At 44.4% G+C, this 23892-nt stretch overlaps 1 protein-coding gene across 6 annotated transcripts in view; it reads right to left on the reverse strand.

The window, feature by feature from the left end:
* Positions 1–508: 508 nt before the first annotated feature.
* Positions 509–23892, reverse strand: part of LOC141052910 (uncharacterized) — a 159838-nt gene continuing 136454 nt past the window's right edge. For 3 of the 6 annotated variants that reach the window (XM_073550233.1, XM_073550232.1, XM_073550234.1), the window contains exons 2-4: positions 19385–19482; positions 19096–19198; positions 509–3327 (exon numbers count right to left, since the gene is read on the reverse strand). In XM_073550233.1, coding sequence (XP_073406334.1) covers positions 2033–3109 — 1077 coding nt within the window. In that variant the 5' untranslated portion in view covers positions 3110–3327; positions 19096–19198; positions 19385–19482 and the 3' untranslated portion in view covers positions 509–2032. The remainder of the gene's footprint in view (positions 3328–19095; positions 19199–19384; positions 19483–23892) is intronic. The other 3 variants (XM_073550237.1, XM_073550235.1, XM_073550236.1) reach the window with 1 other exon arrangement.

The raw sequence follows: 23892 nt of genomic DNA on the forward strand, positions 1-23892 counted from the left end.
CCTTACTGTTCTCATATCTACGTACCAGCCTGTTTTTTAAAGCCTGCTATCTCTGCTGCTTTAATACAATGGGCAGAGATAAGCAGGGAAAAGGAGGGCCACTGCCTTGTGATTGCCCCCCAGGCTGAAAAGTGCCAGCCAGCGCATGGAGGAGTTGCACACATTAGGTCAACTAATACATGATTCACCTTCTATACTGAAAATAGACTTCTACAGTATCGCAAACAATGAACGAGATTGTCATTTCTCCATCAGGCCACTCTTGCAACACCATCTACTGAATCAAAAGACTTTCCTAATGCAGCTTAAGCTTGGAAAATTTTTAACTATAGGATCTATGGTCACTAAAAAGCCTCCTTGGGTGGATGGCCTTCCAAGGAAAATATACAAAAGGGATAGTTGAGTGGCCCAACCTACAATTGTAAATATACCATAATCTGCAGGTTTGCTTGGAGACCCCAAGGTTTGTTTGTTAGGGTATGTAAAAGAAATGACACTGGACACATGGTAAAACTGCGGTAGGACGTTTATTGTTTCTTGCACATACATTTATAACATTCAGATTAACCCTCTTACAAAACGTGATTAACAGTCATTACTGCAGGATTGTATGAGAAAGGGATTTATTCTACAATAAACGATACAGCCAAAAATAAAAGAATCCGGGCCCCGTGGCTGGATACTGAGGGCCTGGCCTACAGCATGTAAGACCGGGCTTGAGTCTTTCTCCCTGGAGCTTCTCTGCTCGATATAATAAGACTCACTGACCTTATTCATATAAAGAGCGATTGAGAAGAACAGAAACTGCCTGAATATGAGGACCTTGTCTGGTCTATATGTCCTTGTATAATGAACTATAGAGCTAGCACTATACCTCGGTATAACACATGATGTTGCTGTAGCCCCAATATGTCTCTTTATAGATAATTGAATGCTAGCATTCCACATGGGGAGAAATGGAGAAAGAAAAGGTATGGAGGGTGTATTATTGTAATTTCTCTTTAAAATTTGTAATAAAAATATCAGATTAAAAAAAAAAAATATATATATATATATATATATATATATACCCAGCATTTTATTAGTGCTTCCAAATAGCCCAATAAGGATGCCAAATAAGCATTTAAAAAAAAAAAAATCATAAAATTTATTCCCAAACCATATTTGGAGACGCATACAGCGTGCTCTGAGGCTGCTTTATCTCCAAAAGAGGGGAAATTGCAAATTCCGAATTCCTTTTTTGTTTTTCATAGCTATAATTGCAGTAGCAGGCTTTTTAGTTGTTGTTCCCTGTACAAAGTACATTTTAATCAAGAAAATTTTTAGTAAAATTATAATTCCATGATTGGATATGTTAAAAACATATATATTTCTATGCTGAGATAGTCTTATAAATGTGCCCCTGCTGTGTACTGTGTAATGGCCGTGTCTGACCATGGAGGAAAATGATCTTAACAGATCACTGCTCCTGGGCAGGTGAGGAAGTAAACGAGAGTATACAGGCAGGACAGGATGGCATCACAGATTCTGTGAGGTAAAACATCTCAATTCCAGTTAAAATATTTTACCTCCGAAAGAATCAGCTGTGATCCCGTCCTGTCCTGTCTGTATCCTCTTGTTTTCTCCCCTGCCCAGGACATGTGGTATGCTCAGAACATGTTTCTGTACGGTCAGACACAGCCATTACACAGTACACAGCATGGGGCACATTTCTAAGGTTATCTCCGAACAGGAGCAATTTTTTAACACATCCAATTGTGAAACCTCTCTTTATACCAAGATTTATTGATTAGTAATTGCAGTAGTAAGATAAAATGATCCTGGATATCTAATGCCATAATGAGGGAACAGGTGAAAGTAAATGGGAGAATGAAGTTGGATCAATTAAAAATAATCAAATTTGGCTAACAAAAAGGACCCCAAGTGTAGGATTAAGTATGCAACATCCATTATATGTTATGATTATGCTGTATTGGGGTATACGCAGCATGGAACATTTTCACCTGTGTGAGTTCTCATGTCTTACAAGACGTTATTTATAGCTAAAATATATCCCAGATTCTTGGCATGAATATGGCATCTCCCTTGTGTGAATTATCTGGTGTATAACCAGATGTGATTTAAGCTTAAAATATTTCCCACATTCTGAGCATGAATATAGCTTCTCCCCTGTGTGAATTCTCTGGTGTACAACAAGATGCGATTTCTGCTTAAAGTATTTCCCACATGCTGAACATGAATATGGCTTCTCCACTGTGTGAATTCTCTGGTGTATAACCAGATGTGATTTAAGCTTAAAATATTTCCCACATTCTGAGCATGAATATAGCTTCTCCCCTGTGTGAATTCTCTGGTGTTCAACAAGATGCGTTTTCTGCTTAAAGTATTTCCCACATGCTGAACATGAATATGGCTTCTCCCCTTTGTGAATTCTCTGGTGTATAACCAGATGTGATTTAAGCTTAAAATATTTCCCACATTCTGAGCATGAATATAGCTTCTCCCTTATGTGAATTCTCTGGTGTTCAACAAGATGCGTTTTCTGCTTAAAGTATTTCCCACATGCTGAACATGAACATGGCTTCTCCCTTGTGTGAATTTTCTGGTGTATAACCAAATGTGATTTAAGCTTAAAATATTTCCCACATTCTGAGCATGAATATAGCTTCTCCCTTGTGTGAATTCTCTGGTGTACAACAAGATGCGTTTTCTGCTTAAAGTATTTCCCACATGCTGAACATGAATATGGCTTCTCCACTGTGTGAATTCTCTGGTGTATAACCAGATGTGATTTAAGCTTAAAATATTTCCCACATTCTGAGCATGAATATAGCTTCTCCCTTGTGTGAATTCTCTGGTGTACAACAAGATGCGTTTTCTGCTTAAAGTATTTCCCACATGCTGAACATGAACATGGTTTCTCCCTTGTGTGAATTTTCTGGTGTATAACCAGATGTAATTTAAGCTTAAAATTTTTCCCACATTCTGAGCATGAATATAGCTTCTTCCCTTTGTGAATTCTCTGGTGTACAACAAGATGCGATTTTTTCCTAAAATATTTTCCACATTCTGAGCAGGAATGTAGCATTTCCAGTGTGTGAATTTTCATCTGTTTAACAAGATTTGTTTTGTAGATAAAATATTCCTGTGATGAATCAGAAGATAGGACCTGTTTAAAAGGGCCAAATGATAGATCTTCACTGTGAAAAGATGAAATACTATCTGGAAAATTAGCTTCGTCTTTGATTGTATCTTGTGTGCCATAAAGGTCATCCGATTTAAAAAATGAAGATGTCAGATGTCCCTCTGATCTCCTGCTACAGTCATCTGCCAACAATGAAAACAAAAGACTTTTAAATAAAATATTATAATTTTACAACTCAATGGAAAGGTTGCGGCACACCACAAAAATAAAAAACCTTTATTTGGAAAAATTATGCCATAGTTAAAACGTGAGAAAGCCTGATGCATTTCAGGTGCAGAAACGCACCCTTACTCATAGAATGAACATGTAGAAATAACAGCCACAATAAATAACATTAAACAACCAATCAAAAACAGTGAATAATTAATTATGCACAAGACATGTATGAGCATTGTGATCAAGACCCTATTTAATAAATGTAAAAAAGATAGTTTCTTGAATTCAGCCTTTTTGGAAATTTAGTATCTAATTTTAAAATCCAATATGCCTCCTGCGTAGTTACCGTAATAATTTTTGCTTATTCCCACGATGTACAGGATTGGAAATTTTCTCAAATGCATAAAAAGCAAAATGAGTGACATCTCCATGATGACTTATCAAAATGCTTTGTGGTTCCTGAATAAGCTGCATTTTAATGTTTGGCAATCCGTTTAATTTTCCTTGTTGTGCAGCCAATATATTGCACTTTACATGTCAAACAGCAAATGCAATAAATAAAATATTGCGTGTCACAATTAAGAAAAGTAGTAATACCCTGGGAAAATCCTGAAAAGGAACTGATTAATTTAGTTTTATCAAGAGCAAAACCAAAACATTGCAGCGGTTGCAATTTTACATTTGGGGAAACCCGTTGTAGATAACCATGTTTTGGGCGGTATATTATGTTTCAACATACTAGGAGACAAAGCGTTACCAAGGCTATAACCCCTTCTAGCTATAAACCTACATCCATTGTCAACAATTTTCCTCCTGATTGACAACTGGAAGATATTTTTTAATTATATTCTTAATAGAATTAAATTGAGGGCTATAAGGGGTGGAAAATGAAACTGTAGAGTGGGAATCCAACAAAACCGGTGCGTTTTTTGAAATCTAGGCTGTTTAGAGACTTTATCAAAAGCTGTCTGGATGTCATACTGATTGTATCCTCTATCCAATAAACATTTATGAACAATAAGACTCTCTTAAAAACGTGTCATGATCAGAACATAATTTTCGGATTCTATTAAATTTACCATAAGGAATGGCTTTAAATAGTGTGTTTTGCATGAGAGGAAGAGGACAACAATAAAGAATTGTGAGAATTGTCTGTTCTATAAACCGTGGTGTGAACTTTATGTGTGATCACATCACCTGTTAAAAAAATATCCAAAAACAGTATTTGATTACAAATTTCACTGATGGTAAAAGATAAATTTAGATCATTCAAATTTAGATAATCATGAAATTCCCATATTTTAGAAGGAGAACATTGTCATATGAATATCAGGTCATCCACGTATCTACGAAACCAAAACATGTCGTTGTAAAAAGGGTTAACATCAGAAAAAAGAAATAATTCCTACCACCAAGCCATGTATAAAATAGCAAGAGAAGGGGGAAAATTCAAACCCATATTGGCACCAAAAATCTGTAAAAAATATCTCTTATTAAACATGAAAAAATTTGTTTTAGGCTAGTTTCACACTTGCTTTTTTTTGCAGCGCGTTTTTCCTCCAAAAAAACGCATTGAAAAAACGCATACAAAAGCATACAACTGCTGCGTTTTTTTCAAGCATTTTTATGAGCATGCATGAAAAAAACGCAGCGTTTTTATGCGTTTGTATGCGTTTTTAGTGCGTTTTTACCGCGTTTGCGTTTTTTTCCAACATAAGGGTGGCCCCTCACACTAACCCAAACCATGACTTTACTAACCCTAACCCTGACCCTAACCCTACCCTAACCCTGACCCTAACCCTAACCCTTAACCAAATCATACTTAACCCTAACCCAAACCCTAAACCCTAACTAACCCTAACCCTGACCCTAACCCTAACCCTGACCCTTAACAAAACCATACTTAACCCTAACCCTGACCCTAACCCTAACCCTAACCCTGACCCTAACCCTAACCCTTAACCAAACCATACTTAACCCTAATCCTGACCCTAACCCTGACCCTAACCCTTAACAAAACCATACTTAACCCTAACCCTGACCCTAACCCTAACCCTGACCCTAACCCTAACCCTAACCCTGACCCTAACCCTAACCCTTAACCAAACCATACTTAACCCTAATCCTGACCCTAACCCTGACCCTAACCCTAACCCTGACCCTAACCCTAACCCTTAACCAAGCCATACTTAACCCTAATCCTGACCCTAACCCTGACCCTAACCCTTAACCAAACCATACTTAACCCTAACCCTGACCCAAACCCCAACCCTAACCCTAACCCTGACCCCGACCCTAACCCTAACCCTAAACCCCCTTAACTAACCCTAACTCTAACCCAAACCCCTAAATTCCATGGTTAAAAAAAAAAAACGCATATGCAAAAAAACGCATACATGAGCATGCCAGTGCGCACATATGCGCATCCATAGGCTATAATGGCCATTTTTAGCGCAAAACGTGCGCATATGTGCGCATGCGCTTTTTTGCAGGGCCAAAAAATGCAACATGCTGCGTCTGGAAAATCCAAACGCACACCCCAAAAAAACGCAGCGCATGAAAATCGCATACATGCGCTTACAAGCGCGCAGGTATGCACACCCATGTTAAATATAGGGGAAAAAACGCATGCGCACATATGCGTTTTTTTCCAGCGCTAAAAAACGCAAATGTGAAACCAGCCTAACTTCTTTACTCCCAAGGGTCGTTTGCATGTTCATGCCCGGGCCAATTTTTACAATTCTGACCACTGTCCCTTTATGAGGTAATAACTTTGGAACGCTTCAACGGATCTAAGCGATTCTGAGAGCGTTTTTTCGTTACATATTGAGCTTCATGTTAGTGGTAAATTTAGGTCGATAGTTTTTGCATTTGTGAAAAAAAATTGGAAATTTGGTGAAAATTTTGAAAATTTCACAATTTTCAAACTTTGAATTTTTATGCCCTTAAAACAAAGAAATATGTCACACAAAATAGTTGCTAAATCACATTTCCCACATGTCTACTTTACATCAGCACAATTTTGGAAACCAAATTTTTTTTTGTTAGGTCGTTATAAGGGTTAAAATTTGACCAGCTTTTTCTTATTTTTACAACAAAATTTTCAAAACCTTTTTATTTAGGGACAAAAGTGACACCATTCTAAAATCTGCACCCCAAGCTACTCAAAACTACATTCAAGAAGATTATTAACCCTTCAGGTGCTTCAAAGGAGCAGAAGCAACATGGAAGAAAAAAATGAACATTTAACTTTTTAGTCTCAAAAATGATCTTTTAGAAACAGTGTTTTTATTTTCCCAAGGGTAACAGGAGAAATTGGACCCCAAAAGTTGTTCAATTTGTCCTGAGTACACTGATACCCTATATGTGGGAGTGACCACTGTCTGGGTGCACGACAGGGCTCGGAAGGGAAGCAGCGCCGTTTGACTTTTTCTACCTAAAATTGGCTAGAATTGAGATTGGACGCCATGTTGCGTTTGCACAGCCCCTGATGTGCCTAAACAGTAGAAACCCCCCCACAAGTGACCCCATTTTGGAAACTAGACCCCCTAAGGACCTTATATAGGTGGCGAGCACTTTGAACCCCCAAGGGCATCACCGGAGTTTTTAATGCCCGGGCGCAAAAATAAAAAACCCTATTTTTTGCCTACAAAAATGATCTTTTAGTCCCCAATTTTTCATTTTCCCAAAGGTAACAGGAGAAATTGGACCCCAAAAGTTGTCCAATTTTTTCTGAGTATGCTGGTACCCCATATGTTGGAGAAAACTACTGTATGGGCACACGTCGGGGCTCGGAAGGGAGTGACATTTTGGAATACAGACTTTAGTGGAATGGTCTGCGGGTGTCATTTACCGTTTGCGGAGCCCCTGAAGTGCCTAAACAGAGAAAAAAAAAAAACAAGTGACATTGTTTTGGAAACTAGACCCCCAAGGAACTTATCTCGATGTGCCCCAACTAATCTAATGTTTCCGGTAAAGTAAATTAGTAGTGCATTGAGGTGTGGTGCAATTTGAAGCAATCCTTCATACACAGGCCAGGTTTTTCGGAGTGGGTGTCGCATTGTTAACTGGTGTCCTTGTGTATTCCTTTTTGTAACACACTCAGCACCTTTTTTGCAATGTACCACTTTTTGCAGTTTGCGGGACCTCCCCCGGGAAATGCTGACCTGGTACGATACGAGCACCTTCAGTTCCAGAAGTACTGGGGCCCGCTCCTTCCAGAGTGCCAAGCATCAGGGCCTTAACCACTACCTCCTGGAACTGAAGGTACGACGTATCGGTGTGGGGTGCACATCGTGACAGCAGGAATGCGTTGAGCATTGCCATTTGGACGATGTGCACGGACAGCTTTTTATACCATACCTTGGACTTCCTCAAAGCATTGTACGGTTGGAGGAGTTGATCGGAGATATCAACGCCCCCCATCTTTTTCTTCTACCCCAGTACACAGTCAGGTTTGTTGACTTGTGTAGAGGTACCCCTTACAGTGCTGAGGGCGCTGCCATCACCGTGTATGGTGGTCAAGGGAAGGACATCCCTCGTCCTTGTACTTGACCACCACCAGGTGGTCGCTACATTGGGTTCTGCTCTCACCTTTTCGGAGCATCTGCCCAAGTAGCGTCTTCAGGAGGCCTCTCTGATTTTTGTGGACAGTACCGCAGGCTGCGGTACATCACGCAGAGAGGGATTTGTAGAGTGGAACGCTGGTATAAAAGTTATCAGTGTAGAGATGATAACCTTTATCCAGCAGTGGGTGTACCAAATCCCACACAATTTTCCCACTCACTCCCAGGACAGGACGACACTCAGGGGGGTTCAATCCTGGTGTCCTTTCCTTCATACACGCTAAACCTGTGGGTGTACCCTGAGGTACTCTCACACAGTTTGGAGAGTTTGATTCCGTACCTTGCCCTCTTGCTGGGCAGGTATTGACGGAATCCGAGCATGCCCTTAAAATGGATTAAGGACTCATCCATGCAAATGTCCCTTTGGGGCACGTACACTTCAGCAGACTTTTTGTTGAAGTGTTCGATGACCAGCTGAACCTTGAACAGACGGTCAAAATTGGGGTCATCTCGTGCGGGACACTGTGCATTATCGTTATAATGCAGAAATTTGTGGATGGCCTGAAAATGCGTCCGGACCATGACTATTCGGAATACTGGAGTGTTGTATAAAACATCAACACTCTAATATTGCTGAAGTTCGGGCTTCTTCAGGATCCCCATGTGGAGGACCAGGCCCCAAAACTGCATAATTTCAACTGCATCTACAGGAGACCAGATAGAATATGATGAAAATTTCTGTGAGGCTGGTGGTGTCAAGCTTGATTCCTGATTCTGCCACAAAATCAGGAATCAGTGGCTCGTAATTATCAGGGGGGGGCGAGGTCCACACAGGGTCTGCTGAATCAGCTGCGGGCATGGTGGGTGCTGCCTCATCTTCTGTCCTGAGGCGTCTGCATGTCTGTTCTGCAGGACCTGAGGAGGAAGATGAGGAGGGGGAAGAGGAAGAGGATGAAGAATCAGAAAAATAAAGAAAAGTTGGATCCTCTCCCTCGCTATCAGTGTCGGAGGCAAGGAAAGAATATGCCTCCTCCATTGAATAGCGCTGCTGGGACGAACGTGATGCGTGGAACTTTTTTTGTGAGTATGGTGCTTGGGTGTACTTTATTTATAACTATGTGCATGTGTGGGGAGGGGGCTAAGTAATTGGTGCAAACTATTTTGAAAAGAAAGCTAAAAGGAAAAAAAAAAGCAAATAGGGAGAAAAAATACCTGTGAAAAAAAGTCAAACAGCAGGCCATAGATCTGATAAGTGAATGGCGTCACTTATCAAAATTTAGCGGCTGGAGTGGCACAAAGGGGGGGGTGAAAAAGAGAAATGGAAAACAGCCGGCACGAGCTTTGATAATTGAACTGCGTCACTTATCAAAATTCATCGGCTGCTAAATGTGTACACGGAGGCAGCGCAAAGGGGGTGGATGAATAGAGATCAGGCAGGGATCAACAGTTAGGGTTATAGTTAGGTGGCGCAAAGGGGGGGTGAAAAAAATGAAAAACGGCAGGCACAAGCTATGATAAGTAACGCACGTTACTTATCAAAGTTTTGCGGCTGCGGGATGTGTGTGCGGAGGTGGTGCAAAGGGGGCTGAGGAAAAAAGTGAGCACGAGTGTTCATTGGTGAACTGCATCACCAATCAACGCTCGGCGGCTGCGAATGGAAGCGACGCAAAAGGGGGGGTGGAGGGGGAAAAAATAGGGGGAAGGGGGATGAAGATAGATTGATCAGGGATCAGGTAACACTTACAGTTGTAGTGTTTCTGTTTTCTTTCTTCTGACTTCAGCAGGGATTGTGGTGCTACAGACTGCTGGGGCACCACAATGCCCACCACAGGAGGAGTTCTGGCTCTGCAGGAATTCTCAGCTACAGTGAGGACCCCTGCAGAGAAGTCAGAGAAGCATCTCGCAAGACCGCTATGTCAGAGGTCATTCACGCAATGCATCCCTGGGAACGGAAGATGCTGGCAGTGTGGCTGACGGCTCCGGGGGCCGACAGAGAGTAACTATATCCCTATTTTTTATTTTAATTCTATTTTTTACAGGGATTTGGTACCCAGGGCATGGAGGAGAGTCTCTTCTCCTCCAGACCCTGGGTACCAACCGCACATGAAGCGCTCACTTCACGCACGGTGGTCATAGCCACACGCGTAAAGTGAGCGTTTCAATGCAATCCCATGGTGGCAGAATCGCCGCGATTCCGCAGAAGTAATGGAAATGCTGCGGATTTTACCGCTATGCGATTCCGCAGCAGTAAAGTCCACAGCATTGACACCAACTGCGGAATCCCATAGGATTGCATGGGGATGCGTTTTTAAAGCATTTTTTAAGCATTTCCGAGGCCGCAAAATGCATAGAAAACGCAACGTGGGCACACAGCCTTAATATTGACTAAAAACACGTTTCGATAATCCAGCGTGCATGCGTCCCTTTCGAGGGGGTGAAGCATCGGCCAAAATTTACTCTTGTATCTTAGATCTAAGAGAGAGGCAACTCAGTAATCAGCACTATTTCTAGTGCTAACAATACGGCCAACAATCATGTTACAGATAGCGTATCAAGAAGGCGCTCATGTGTCGGTCGCTTCCTTGAGGTCCAAGTACATAGTGTATTGGTGGCGGGGGCAGATTAAAGCTTGCTTCCTCCATCCTCTCCCGCCAACCACAGACATCACTATCATCTTCATTACCTAACCCTGATCTGGTCTTTGTCTAGGGTATGTTCAATCTCCTACCTAGCAAACTCCTCTGTTCCCCTTTCTACCCCATAAAATTAGGAACAACAACAACTTACACAGTATTGGGCATTATCTAAATACACAAAATCTGTTTAGGGAGGCCTATCCCCTTCCTTAATCAAAATCCTTTTTATATACAGCCTATTCTCGGCCTCTCAGAACATAATTCGCCAACAAACTCAACCGCACCCAAAAGCACTACAACCAGTGCTTTTTTTGCGACGGTATGGTGTACCGGAAATCTGAAGGTGCTTTAGCGGGGGAGGGGGAGCGGTGGCTGGGAAGTCATACTCACCCCTCCCATGCCTCCCTAAACAACCCCTGCATCCTCCTTGTCCCAGCGCTGACAACTTCTTCCTGCCTTCAGCGGTCACATGGTACCGCTCATTAAAGGAAAGGTGCCGCAATTTTATATAGTTTGCAAAAAAAAAGAGTAAGTAACAAAACATGTTGTTAAAGCAAATGTTGTACTAACTAGGATTTATGGTTTGTTTGTAATAATGTTTTAATGTAGCCACTGGGCGCTGCCATCTTGATTTGCAGATCTGTGGAGGACTCATACAGTCTGCAAATATGGCCGTCCCTGGACATAGGAGACTGCGGTCGGTTCCCGACCCCACCATGCAGCCTCATTAGCAGTGAACTGGGCACGCCCTTGTGGGCTGCACCATTCACTGCTGTAGGTGTGGCTGGGCGCCATTTTACTGTAGCCCAGTGCTATCTGCTGAGCTCCACTTTCTGCACAGAGCTTCCTGCTCCAGCTCCACTGTCCTCCTGCTATGTCTCCGCCTCCTCACTCACACACAGCCCCAGTGATCTCCGGTAATCTGACACCTTTGCTTTTATGAGAGCTTTTATGGCTGTCTGAGGAGGACAGTGACATATACAGCCCATAGTCTAGTGTATAATTGGGGGGGCTGGAAGTTTCACCAGTGTGGGCATATCTGTAATACTGTCTCCTGTGATACTGCCTGCTGAGCCGTGTATCTAATCCTCTCCTGTGTGATACTGTCTGCTGAGTCGCGTATCTAATCCTCTCCTGTGTGATACTGACTGCTGAGCCGTGTATCTAATCCTCTCCTGTGTGATACTGACTGCTGAACCGTGTATCTAATCCTCTCGTGTGATACTGACTGCTGATCCATGTATCTAATCCTCTCTTGTGTGATACTGTCTTCTGAGCCGTGTATCTAATCCTCTCCTGAGTGATACTGACTGCTGAACCGTGTATCTAATCCTCTCTTGTGTGATGCTGACTGCTGAACCGTGTATCTAATCCTCTCCTGTGTGATAGTCTGCTGAGCCGTGTACCTAATCCTCTCCTGTGTGATACTGACTGCTGAACCGTGTATCTCATCCTCTCCTGTGTGATACTGTCTGCTGAGCCGTGTATCTATTCCTATCCTGTGTGATACTGTCTGCTGAGCCGTGTATTTAATCCTCTCCTGTGTGATACTGCCTGTCTGCTGAGCCGTGTATCTATTCCTCTCCTGTGTGATACTGCCTGTCTGCTGAGCCGTGTACCTAATCCTCTCCTGTGTGATACTGACTGCTGAACCGTGTATCTCATCCTCTCCTGTGTGATACTGTCTGCTGAGCCGTGTATCTATTCCTATCCTGTGTGATACTGTCTGCTGAGCCGTGTATTTAATCCTCTCCTGTGTGATACTGCCTGTCTGCTGAGCCGTGTATCTATTCCTCTCCTGTGTGATACTGCCTGTCTGCTGAGCCGTGTATCTATTCCTCTCCTGTGTGATACTGTCTGCTGAGCCTTGTATCTAATTCTCTGCCGTGTGATACTGCTCTCCTGAAATACTCTGTGCTGCTGTCACCCTGCTGGTTTTATGTGTGATCTACATGGTGGTATTGTGTATGATCTATATGGCGGCATTGTGTGTGAAGTATATGGCGGTATTATTTGTGATCTGCTAAAAGGGGACCCATTCTAGGGTGGTCCTGGCTGAGCACCTGCACACAGGTCAGAGGTAATAGGTGCAGTCAGGGGAGGGCTGGTGAAGCAGCTGAAGAGAGGGGTCTCATTTTTATCGTTACTGTATGGCTCCATTCCCCCCCAGCCTGCTTCCCAGCGTCACCCCGGACTGCGCCTGTCGCCTCGCTTTCACACATCGCCAGGACAGAATCTGAGGAGGGGAATGGGGTCTTTGCATGCAAAGTCTGGATCAGAACAGGTCATCAATCAGCAGAAATGTTTCCTGGATTTCTGTGCTGCTGTCTCCCTGCTCCTTCCCATATATCTCCCTCTGTGCCCCCCATAGACCAGCGCACTGCTCTCCTGAAATACTCTGTGCTGCTGTCACCCTGCTCCTCCCCCATACATCTCCCTCTGTGCCCCCCATAGACCAGCGCACTGCTTTCCTGAAATACTGTGTGCTGCTGTCACTCTGCTCCCTCTACCATATATCTCTCTGTGTGCCCCCCATAGACCAGCACACTGCTCTCCTGAAATACTCTGTGCTGCTGTCACCCTGCTCCCTCCACCATATATCTCTCTCTGTGCCCCCCATAGACCAGCACACTGCTCTCCTGAAATACTCTGTGCTGCTGTTACCCTGCTCCCAGAATCCTTGCTGCCTGCCATCCTCGGTGACCAAAGACCCCATTCCTCTCCTCAGATCCTGTCCTGGCGATGTGTGAAAGCGAGGCGACAGGGGCCTGATATATGGAGGAAGGAGCAGGGTGACAGCAGCACAGAGTATTTCAGGAGAGCAGTGTGCTGGTCTATGGGGGGCACCCTGTTCCGTGACAGGGATTGTACATATAGCGCTGTGTTTTATACACATGGATGGGCAGTCTTCTTGTCTGCTCCACAGAAATCCAGGAAACATTTCTGCTGATTGATGGCCTGTTCTGATCCAGACTTTACATGAAAAGACAGTCAGTAACTTTGCAGGCCCCATCTAAATGGCTGCTCACTGTGTTCCTAAATGTCATCCTCTCTTTTCCCTTAGCAAGCACCCAGAAGGGGAGGAGAGGAGTGACACCACACCCATGTCAACAGATTCCGCCCATACAGTGTCCATTTTAGGGCATGATCATATATCAAAATCAAACATCATGGACACTGTATGCCCATAATTACTGCAGGACGGTAATGTGAGCTATTTGTACACTAGGTTTTTGTGCCAAATTTCAGTATCTTCTCCACCTAGTGTTAACAAGTGGAAATACCAAACTTTTTAAAATTATTTTTCATATTTTACAAAATTAAAAACAAATGATAATATTTTTTAAGAAAATGTAAACATTAATTCTTTACATTTTTTCAAATTGCTGAAAATTTTTTTTGGGGATGGCACATTCCCTTTAAGCTCATGAATATGGATGCCCATGGGCATGGAAGCATATTCATGAGCTTAATGAGCGGTACCATGTGACCGCTGAAGGCAGGAAGAAGCTGTCAGCACTGGACAATGGAGGATTCAGGGACGTTCAGCGACGGCACAGCAGGGTGAGTATGAAGGAGGAGGACGGGGGCTGCACAGAGGAGGACGGGGGCCAAATATTGCGTACCAGCAAATATTTTTTACAAAAAAAGCCCTGACTACAACTATTGGCTGGTGAGTAACTAATGCAGCCTTTAAATATCCCCTATTTCTGCAAGATGTCAGGGACCATCATTGTAAATAAGCACCAGTACTTTATGACAGCCCCACCTCATTGTAGATTGTAAGTTTTTACGAGCAGAGTAGACATTTTTGCTTTAATTGTTTGAGTATCGTAAACTTTAACTTTTGACTCCAGAATATGTTTGCGCTATATAAATCAAGGTTATTATTATTAGTAGATTGAAGATGGTGAAGTTCAAACTGTTAGCTTTGAAATGTGTAAGAGGAAACAATGTTTTACATGACCACAACTGCACAAATGAGGGCTGGCTGCTGTGCTAACAAAGGGTGAACACGACAAGCTGCTGGACTGTGACTGAAGATGCAGTACATGTCATGGTTGTATCACTCACTGTATGGGAAGCCGCAACATAACCTACTCGACTTACTCCTCCTCCATCTCCTCTGATGAGTTTCTAAGCTGCATGTCTTTGGGTTCACACCAACTGGGATTTACAACCTAATCATCATCCTCTCTGTTCTCCCTTTCCTCGCCCTGAGAATCACCATACTCCTCTTCCTGCCCTGATAGCACAGTACAATCCATGTGCACCTCAGGAATCTGAGTCTCATCAGGATCACCTCCACCACCATGGGTTAACATCTGATGATGAGGGTCTCGATTCTCCTTGGACCCTACTTTGTCCAGCCTCGGATTCAACTGCAAGACATTTTGCCCATCGGTGAACATGCTTTCCTCCTGTTGAGTCTGTGAAGCAGAACTGTGATGCCCATGGAATAGAATTTGCAAACCGCTCTGAAGACTCGCCCATCTGTGGTTCTCCACAGTCAGTTGGGCGGTAGGAGAGTTGTGACATGGAGGGAGTCAAGGGTAATTGGGGGGGCCACTTATGAGGACTGTACTGTGTGTGATGTTAAGGTGGAGAAAGAGGAGAGGTCACTTGATGCAGAGCTTGCCATCCACTGAAGCACATTTTGTCCCTCAACTACAAGACATACACCTGTGTGGATGCCAAAGAAAGGGAGTCAAGTAACAAAAATTGTCAAAAGGCTGCACAATTTCTCACTGCAGCAAAACAAACCCACTTCTCATCTCTCATACCATCCCTGTCTCACAACACTAAAACAGCTATTCAGTATTTTCAATTCTCTCCTCGTCCTCCAACTCCCTCTTCACTCATCTCAGCTGAAGACTTTGCCTCATTCTTTAAGCAGAAGATTAGGTAAATGCCTCAAAACTAGTGGAACACCACATCCATTTTGAACTGTCCTCAAATCTATCCTCCTGCTCACTCTTTGACTGCTTACAATCTGGCTTCTCACTGCACCATTCCACTGAAACTGCCCCGACTAAAGCCAACAACGACCTATTTACTGATAAATCCAAGTGTCCTCCTCCTCCTGGACCCGTCATCTGCCTTAAACACATTCCCTCTTACTACTATATTGTTCCATACAGAATAATGGACACCATATATTGCTCCATATAATGGGCCCCATATATTGCTCCATACAATATATGATGGGCCACCTATTGCTGCATACAGTATAATGAGCCCCATACATAATAGGCCCCATTTAATTCTACACCCAGTATATGACAGGCCCCATATAATGCTGCACAGATAATGAGCCCCAAATATTGCTCCATACAGTGTATGATGGGCCCATGTATTGTGCCATATATAATGGACCCTGTGTAATGCTCCATACAATATATGATGGGTCCCATATAATGCTCCAGTATATGATGGCCCCATATATTGCTCCATATATAATATACTGAAGCATTATATGCTGCCTATGATGGGCACTATATATATCACTCCAAACATTAAAAAAAAATAAATACTCGCCTCTCCTCACTGGCTGCTGCTCTGCTCCAGAGTCCTTACCATCTACGTCTTCTGGCTCGCTGCACTGTGACTATTCAGGCATAGGATGCACTATCTTGATGTCTCATTGCACCCTCTCACCTGAAAGGTCAAGAGTCAGAAGAAGTGGACAATGCAGCAGCAGAGGAATAGAGAGAGGCAAGTATTGCATGTGCTGGGAACCTGAGCAAGCGGTGGGGGGGCCCACTCATGGGCCCTGGCATCGGGCCCCATAGCACGCCAGTGTCCCAGATGGCAAATTGGCCCCCCTGGCCTGCTCAGGGTCCCAGCACTTGCCGGGGTGCTAGCGACAGCCCTGGGTAAGTGTGGCACCCCCAGGAGTCTGGTCGCCACAGTGGCATCGCCTTCCTCCAGGGAGTGTGATGTCATGCCTGGAAGCAATGAAGGGTCTATCTGGCAGTTAACCATGTCATGCAACACAGTTCTCACTCCGGGCCAGCAGAGGGAGCTCTGAACCAGGATTGGGGGAGGAGTGCTCTCTGAGGGCCAGGAAGGGGAGTGAGCAGTTAGTGTGAGGAGGCCAAAGTGTGTAGATGTGTGGAGAGAAGCTGGAGGTTGAGCTGAGGATAGAGAGCTCCTTCCCAGTGATAGCGCATGATCTGGAGACTGGACTCCATGGTTGTATGGATACTGAAGGTCCTGCAACAGAAACCAGAGGAGTAGGAAGCTGTAAATGCTCTATTCCCACCTAAGACTCGGAGGCACAACAGCGACGGGTGAGCCAAGAGAGATAGAGGGCTACAACTGTCTGCCATACGAGGTAGTTCTAAGAGAAGATAAGAAGGAGTAACTTCAGTGTTACACAGTACTGCATGTATCTCAACTAAGCGCTAGGAAGGAGACTACACAACCTATTTGCAGAGAGATTCCTGAGTAGCTTCCAGGCTAACCTGCTCCTGTGCCTTCTGTAATCGGTACCCTGGACTGCATTTGCCAAGTAAAGGTAAAGAAACTGCACCTTGTTGTGTCCTTACCTTCTTCCTACAAACTCTCCAGCACTGCTACATCCTTGTGCTAGACACTGCACCCTCGTCCCCAACACCCATCTACACTGCCCTGGCACCAACAGCCCTGCCTGTGGAGGGCTATAACATCACTGCTGCAACCCACCATCTGTCCCAGAGGAACGGTCTGCAGCGTCGGCTTAACATCTTCATTGCCAAACACCACAGGTGGCATCACGAATCCTTCATAAACTTTATTCCCATTACTCAATCCTTTTACATGGGCGCCCAGGGCCACGGACCGGGTCACCGCTGCTGTGACATTCCCCTCTGAAGGACCGGCCCGGTACCGAGTACCCCACAGCCCTGGGAGGGCAGCTAATATATTTTCCATTTATATTATCAGCCATACAATACTAATAGCTGGTCAATTAGGTATCAATTCCGAGACCTGCAAGGTGTGTTTTTTAGACTGGTGTGTTGCATTGATTCATATAATTTCTTCCTCAGTTATTAGACAGGCAAGGGATTACTATGGAGAGCCAATGATGAGTGAGGGCGCCACTATCGTGACCTTGGGGTGCCAACCTCCACGGCTCAGGCAGAGATCGTGAATAGGGCAAGATCCCACCTATAGGACCTACACAGGTAATGTGACCATCTTCTTAATTTGATTCTCATTCTTGGTGAATAGGTTTTAATATAATTTTTTAAAAATCTTTGTACTTCTTATTGTGTGTTCTATATGGGCATTTATTTATATTTAATAACTAGCTGAAGAGCCCGGCACTGCCCGGGCATAGTAACTGTGGTTAGTTATAGCAAATTATAATTATCCTCCATCCCATAGTCCCGTGCCCATATACCCATCATACATATCCTCCATCCCATAGTCCCATGCCCATAAACCCATCATACATCCTCCATCCCATAGTCCCATGCCCATATACCCATCACACATATCCTCTATCCCATAGTCCCGTGCACATATACCCATCATACATATCCGCCATCCCATAGTCCCGTGCCCATATACCAGTCATACATATCCTCCATCCCACAGTCCAGTGCCCATATACCCATCACACATCCTCCATCCCATAGTCCAGTGCCCCTATAGCCATCATACATATCCGCCATCCCATAGTCCCGTGCCCATATACCTGTCATACATATCCTCCATCCCATAGTCCCATGCCCATATACCCATCATACATATTCGCCATCCCATAGTCGAGTGCCCATATACCCATCACACATCCTTCATATCATAGTCCCGTGCCCATATACCCATCATACATATCCTCCATCCCATAGTCCAGTGCCCATATACCCATCACACATCCTCCATCCCATAGTCAACCATTGTGACATCATAATGAGGGGCGGGGCTTGATACGCACACACTGTTTCCCCATTATGTAGATAGGGGCATTATGACATCATAATGAGGGGCGGGGCTTGACGCGCACACACTTTTTCCCCATTATTTAGACAGGTGCAAAATTGTTTGGTGAATTGGAACGCGCAGGGTTAAAATTTCACCTCACAACATAGCTTAGGACGCTCTCGGGGTCCAGACGTGTGACTGTGCTAAATTTTGTGGCTGTAGCTGCGACGGTGCAGATGCCAATCCCGGACATACACACACACACACACACACACACACACATACACACTTTGAGCTTTATAAATTAGATGAATTTTTTTAAGAGGAATTTATTTAATTAGTTCAGGTTTTATTTACGCTGTAATTTGGCTTTGCAGATTAGAAATCTGAGCAGATAAAGAACTACATCTTCTAATTCTCGAAGTTAGGGTGGATTCAATTTCCTACAAACTCTGACAAATGGAATTCACTCAACAAAAGGACTGTCAATTTCCATATCAATGGGGACAGTTTGGGGTGGAGCATTATGTGATATGGCCCAGACTACACCATCAATAAAGCAGCCACAGCCAGTGACTGAGAAGAATCTGTGACTTCTCTGCATTTAGAGGTTACTACTCACCTGGGCTGTTATCTGTAGAAATCTGCTCTTTACACCACTAGTTGAAATACTCCTCACCATTCATAGATGTCTCTGTAGTATTAATATGGGTCAGATCATTATCCTGAAACAAATATTGTACAAGTCACAGACAGATGGAGAAGTCACATCTATGATGAGCTCTAATCCTGCCATCTCCACCGTTCTCATTACACAAGTATAAAACATATAATACTGGTGGATAAAACAAGACCTTCACATCCATCTACACATCATAGGGGAGATCTCATGACACCTTCTTTCCATCTACCTGATAATCCTGAGGAACATCAGGATTTTCTGCTATAAAGTTCTGTTGAGGAAGAGGACTGGGACGTGTCTTTGGTATTGTCCTGTTACTGGATAGATCTAGAGAAAACACATACAGGGACTGAATTATTTACATGCAGATAACTATAGGCCGTGTGTATTTAGTTCTATTAGCTGGTGATGTGAGGTGCTGGAGAACCTCCTCCATGATGTCCTGATACAGATCTTCGTATCCTTCTAAATTCTCACACTCCTCCATGGAGTATGGTTAAATCCTGACACTTTAAATGAACTTGACACTTACAAGGATCCTGTCATCCCTTCATAGGGCCACTGATTAACTGTAAAACTGACAGGTTCATCAGGACTCACCAGGAAGTAGAGAGACTGTCAGGGAACCTAACCAAATAAAAATAGAATTAGTCTTACCTGTAATTCGGTTTCTAGGAACCTTCCATAACCGCCATATCGGAGGATGTCTCCCCACCCTAATGGGGGACAGGAAATGCACAAGAGGTTAAATAACCCTCCCCTTCCTACTACCTCCAGTGTTTTTTCTTTACACACTAGTATGCATAGTTACCACCAAAGTGCAGGAACCATCCAGTAGTGTATCAGATAGGGAGGGAAATTAGTGCTGTCATGGAAGGTTCCTAAAATCCAAATTACTGGTAAGACTAATTCTATTCTCTCTAGTCACCTTCCACGACAGCCATATCGGAGGAATGCCAACAACTAATTTCTTAGGGCGGGACAACAGCCTGCAGAACACGTCTGCCAAACGTTACATCCCTGTTGAAATTTAGTCTATAATGTCTGGTGAATGTATGAACAGACGACCAGGTGGTGGCTGTGCATATCTGCTCAGAAGATGTGTTCCCTCTTTCTGCCCACGATGTTAATACTGAACGAGTAGAGTGGGCTCTTGAAGATGTAGGAGGGGGAACATTCTGTGACGAGTAGGCGAGGCTGATAGCTTGCTTGATCCAATTCGCGATTGTATTTTTTGCCGCCTTTTTGTCTTTATTCCGACATAATGAGGGGTGGGGCTTGACGCGCACACGCACGTCAATCCTACAACTCTCCGTCTGCTGGAGGTAGAAGAGAACTATTCTACAGATGTCGAGGGTGTAAAACACTTCTTCCTTCGTGTTGGAGGGGTTTGGACAGGAGGAAGACAATGCAATGTCATGGAACCTATGAAAGTTCGAGACTACCTTAGGCATAAAGGAGGGATCTAACCTCAGGATAAGGCTATCCTCCGTGATGTTTAAGTATGGCTCCTGTATTGAAATGGCCTGCAATTCTCCTATGCGTCTTGCGGTAGTAATTGCTACCAGGAACACAGTTTTTAGCGTTAAGTTTTTCAGAGTCATGGAAGACAGTGGTTCAAACGGCTCCCTGGTCAAGCCCCTGAGAACTAGGTTCAAGTCCCGGGGGGGACCTGACTACGGAGTCTGGGATGGATCCTAGATGCTGAGGTTATGAATTGCTTGATCCATCGATGGTTTGCCAGATCTTGGTCATAGAATGAACTAAGGGCTGACACTTGAACCTTTAAAGTACTAGCTGTGAGCCCCAGATCTAGGCAGTCTTTAAGAAACTCTAACATCTATGCGATATTAGGATGGAAGGGATCTGGAGCATTTGGGGAACACCAAGATGAGAACTTCTTCCAAACCTTCCTGTAAATGGTGTTAGTCACTGGTTTCCTACTCTTCTGTAGAGTTTGGATTACTTTTCTGATAGGCCTTTAGAATTCTGGCTTTAGCAGCCAGGCCGAAAGGTTCATTTTGTGCGGGTCTGGGTGCAGTAGAGGGCCCTGGTGAAGGAGATTGGCCCTCTGGGGCAGAAGTATTAGACCTTCCTGAGCCATGCTTCGTAGGGCTCCGTACCAACTTCTCCCTGACCACAAGGGAGCTACTAGGATTGTAGTGACTTGCTCTGCCCGTATCTTCTGCAGTGTTCTCGCTATCATGGGAATCGGAGGGAAGGAGTAAGCCAGATCGAACTGCTATGGATGGGAGAAGGCATCTACTTCCCACGCACCGTCGGTGGGACTGAGGGAAAAAAAACATCATCAAAAGTCCACATCAGGATTTCCCCACCTTGACACCAGAGACAAAAAAACCTGTTTTGTCTAGGTTCCATTCCCCAGGATGAACATCCTTCCTGCTGAGGAAGTCTGCCTCCGCATTGTCCGATGCCCTTAGATGTACTGCTAATATGGACAGCAGATGTTTCTCTGCCCAAGAAAAAATTCTTGCAGCCACCAATTTTAGGTTTAAGAGTTTCATGCCTCCTTGGTGACAGATGTAGGACACTAGTCATATTGTCTGAGCAGATACGTACATGATGGTTTTGGACAAGGGTTGATGCTGCCTTCAACGCTTCTTCTACAGCTTTCAGTTCTCTCACATTTGAGGAGCTGGCTCTGACGTCTGGGGGCATTATCCCCTGGAAGTGGGATTTCTCCACTATAGCACCCAAGCCTCTCTGACTGGCGTCTGTGGCGACGATATTCAGCGGGAGCTGATCCCAGCTGACACCCTGCTGGAGATTCTGGTAGTTCAGCCACCATAGGAGGGATGCCTTCACATGACCTGGAAGAGGGGTTCTCTTGGTCGGTGTATTCTGACATTTCTTCGAGCATCGCAGTACATAGGACTGAAAGATCCGAATATGGACTTGAGCCCAGGAGACGGCTTGGATACATGCTGTAAGTGAACCTAGGATGGACATTGAGTCTCTCAGGGTTGGTGCCCTCTTGTCTCCGAACTTGGAGACTCTCTGAACAAGGTCGAGCTGTCGTTCCCTGGGTAGAAAAGATGTTCGCTTTTCTGAGTCCAGGAGTATCCCCAAGAACTTTTTCCTTGCAGAGGGATGAAGGTCTGATTTCTCCAGGTTGGGAATCCAGCCAAGGACTGTAAAATTTCCAGAGATTTCTCTACATCCTGGTTCAGGCGAGATATGGATGGAGCTATTATTAGGTCATCTAGGTATGGGACAATGCAGATCCCCTGCTGGAGAATGAAGATCATTGCTTCTGCCATCACCTTGGTAAACACTCAAGGGGCTGATGACACCCCGAATGGCAGGACATTGAACTGGCAGTGGTTGACCTGGGACACCGCAAACCTGAGGAATCTCCTGTGGTCTGGACGAATCGGGACATGATATTAAGCGTCCTTCAGGTCTATAGTGGCCATCAATTTTGTTCAATGAGGGGAATTGCTCATTTGACCGACTCCATCTTGAATCGTCTGTACTTCACCACTCGGTTCAAGGGCTTTAAGTTTATTATAACCCTGTGCTTCCCTGAGGGTTTTACAATTACAAATAGGCGAGAGTAGTGGCCTCTGCCTATCTCCTGTTGTGGAACTGGGGAGATCGCTCCTGCTTGCAGAAATGTTTTTATGTCTGACAGCAAGGATCTTTGGAGGTGCGCCTGTAGGGAGGTTATTCTCAGGCATTGAGGGGGATGACTCTAGAATTCCAATCTCAGTCCGTCGCAAATGGTGCGAAGGTTATGGACTGCCATTGATCTATGAAATTCGAGAGTTGGCCCCCTACCAGAATACTGTCATTTGTCAGTAGGGTTTTGTTGTTGTTGGGGGGGGGCAGAATATTTCTGCCCTTACCTCCTTTCAGATAACTCCACTAGCCCGTTTTGCCCTTCCCTTTGAAATCTCTCTGGGAGGGCTGGTCACAGGGGAGGGGACGAAAAAAATAATTTCCTAGGTTTCTTTTATTCTGGAAGTGACTTCTTATCCATGGCTTTTCTCCAGGATGTCATCCAGAGCTGGGCCAAATACATAACTTCCCTGGAAGGAAATTGCACAGAGTTTTGCTTTTGACGTAAAGTTTCCTCCCCAAGATTTCAGCCACAGTGTTCTGGCTGAGTTGGAGAGGACCGCAGACTTTGCTGCTACTCGTATGGATTCCGCAGTAGAGATTAGGGGAAGAGAGTCAAGGATTGAGGTCCCTTGAGTGAGGTGGTTTCCAGCGTACGCAGCCAGCGAAATAGGGACCTGGCTACACACATAGAGGCTATATTAGCCTTAAGCAGGGTTGTGGAGGCATCCCAGGATTTCCTGAGCAGGCTCTCCGTTTTCCGATCCATGGGATCCTTGAGCTGAGATGAATCTTCGAATGGAAGAGCCGTTCTCTTAGTCACCCTGGACACCTGCATGTCCACTTTAGGGACCTCCCATAGGGAGCAATCTTCCCCTAAGGGAAACAGATTCCTCAGATCTGAGGGGACACTAGGCCCCTTCTCAGGTAGGGCCCATTCCTGCATAACCAGGTTTCGGATGTTTTCGTGAATGGGAAACCCCTTTTGGTCTTTGGGCTTCAGTCCCCCAAACATTTCATCCAGAATAGAGCATTCCACTTCCGCCTCCTCCAATCCCATAGTGCCCCTTACCATACTAACTAAATCCCCCATGTCCTCAGACGAGAAGTAGTATTTTTTGTTATCGGGTTGTGGCGCTAATAAAAATATGGATA

The sequence above is a fragment of the Dendrobates tinctorius genome, unplaced genomic scaffold (genome assembly GCF_039654945.1).
Source record: "Dendrobates tinctorius isolate UK_male_01 unplaced genomic scaffold, ASM3965494v1 ptg000164l, whole genome shotgun sequence".
NCBI lineage: Eukaryota > Metazoa > Chordata > Amphibia > Anura > Dendrobatidae > Dendrobates > Dendrobates tinctorius.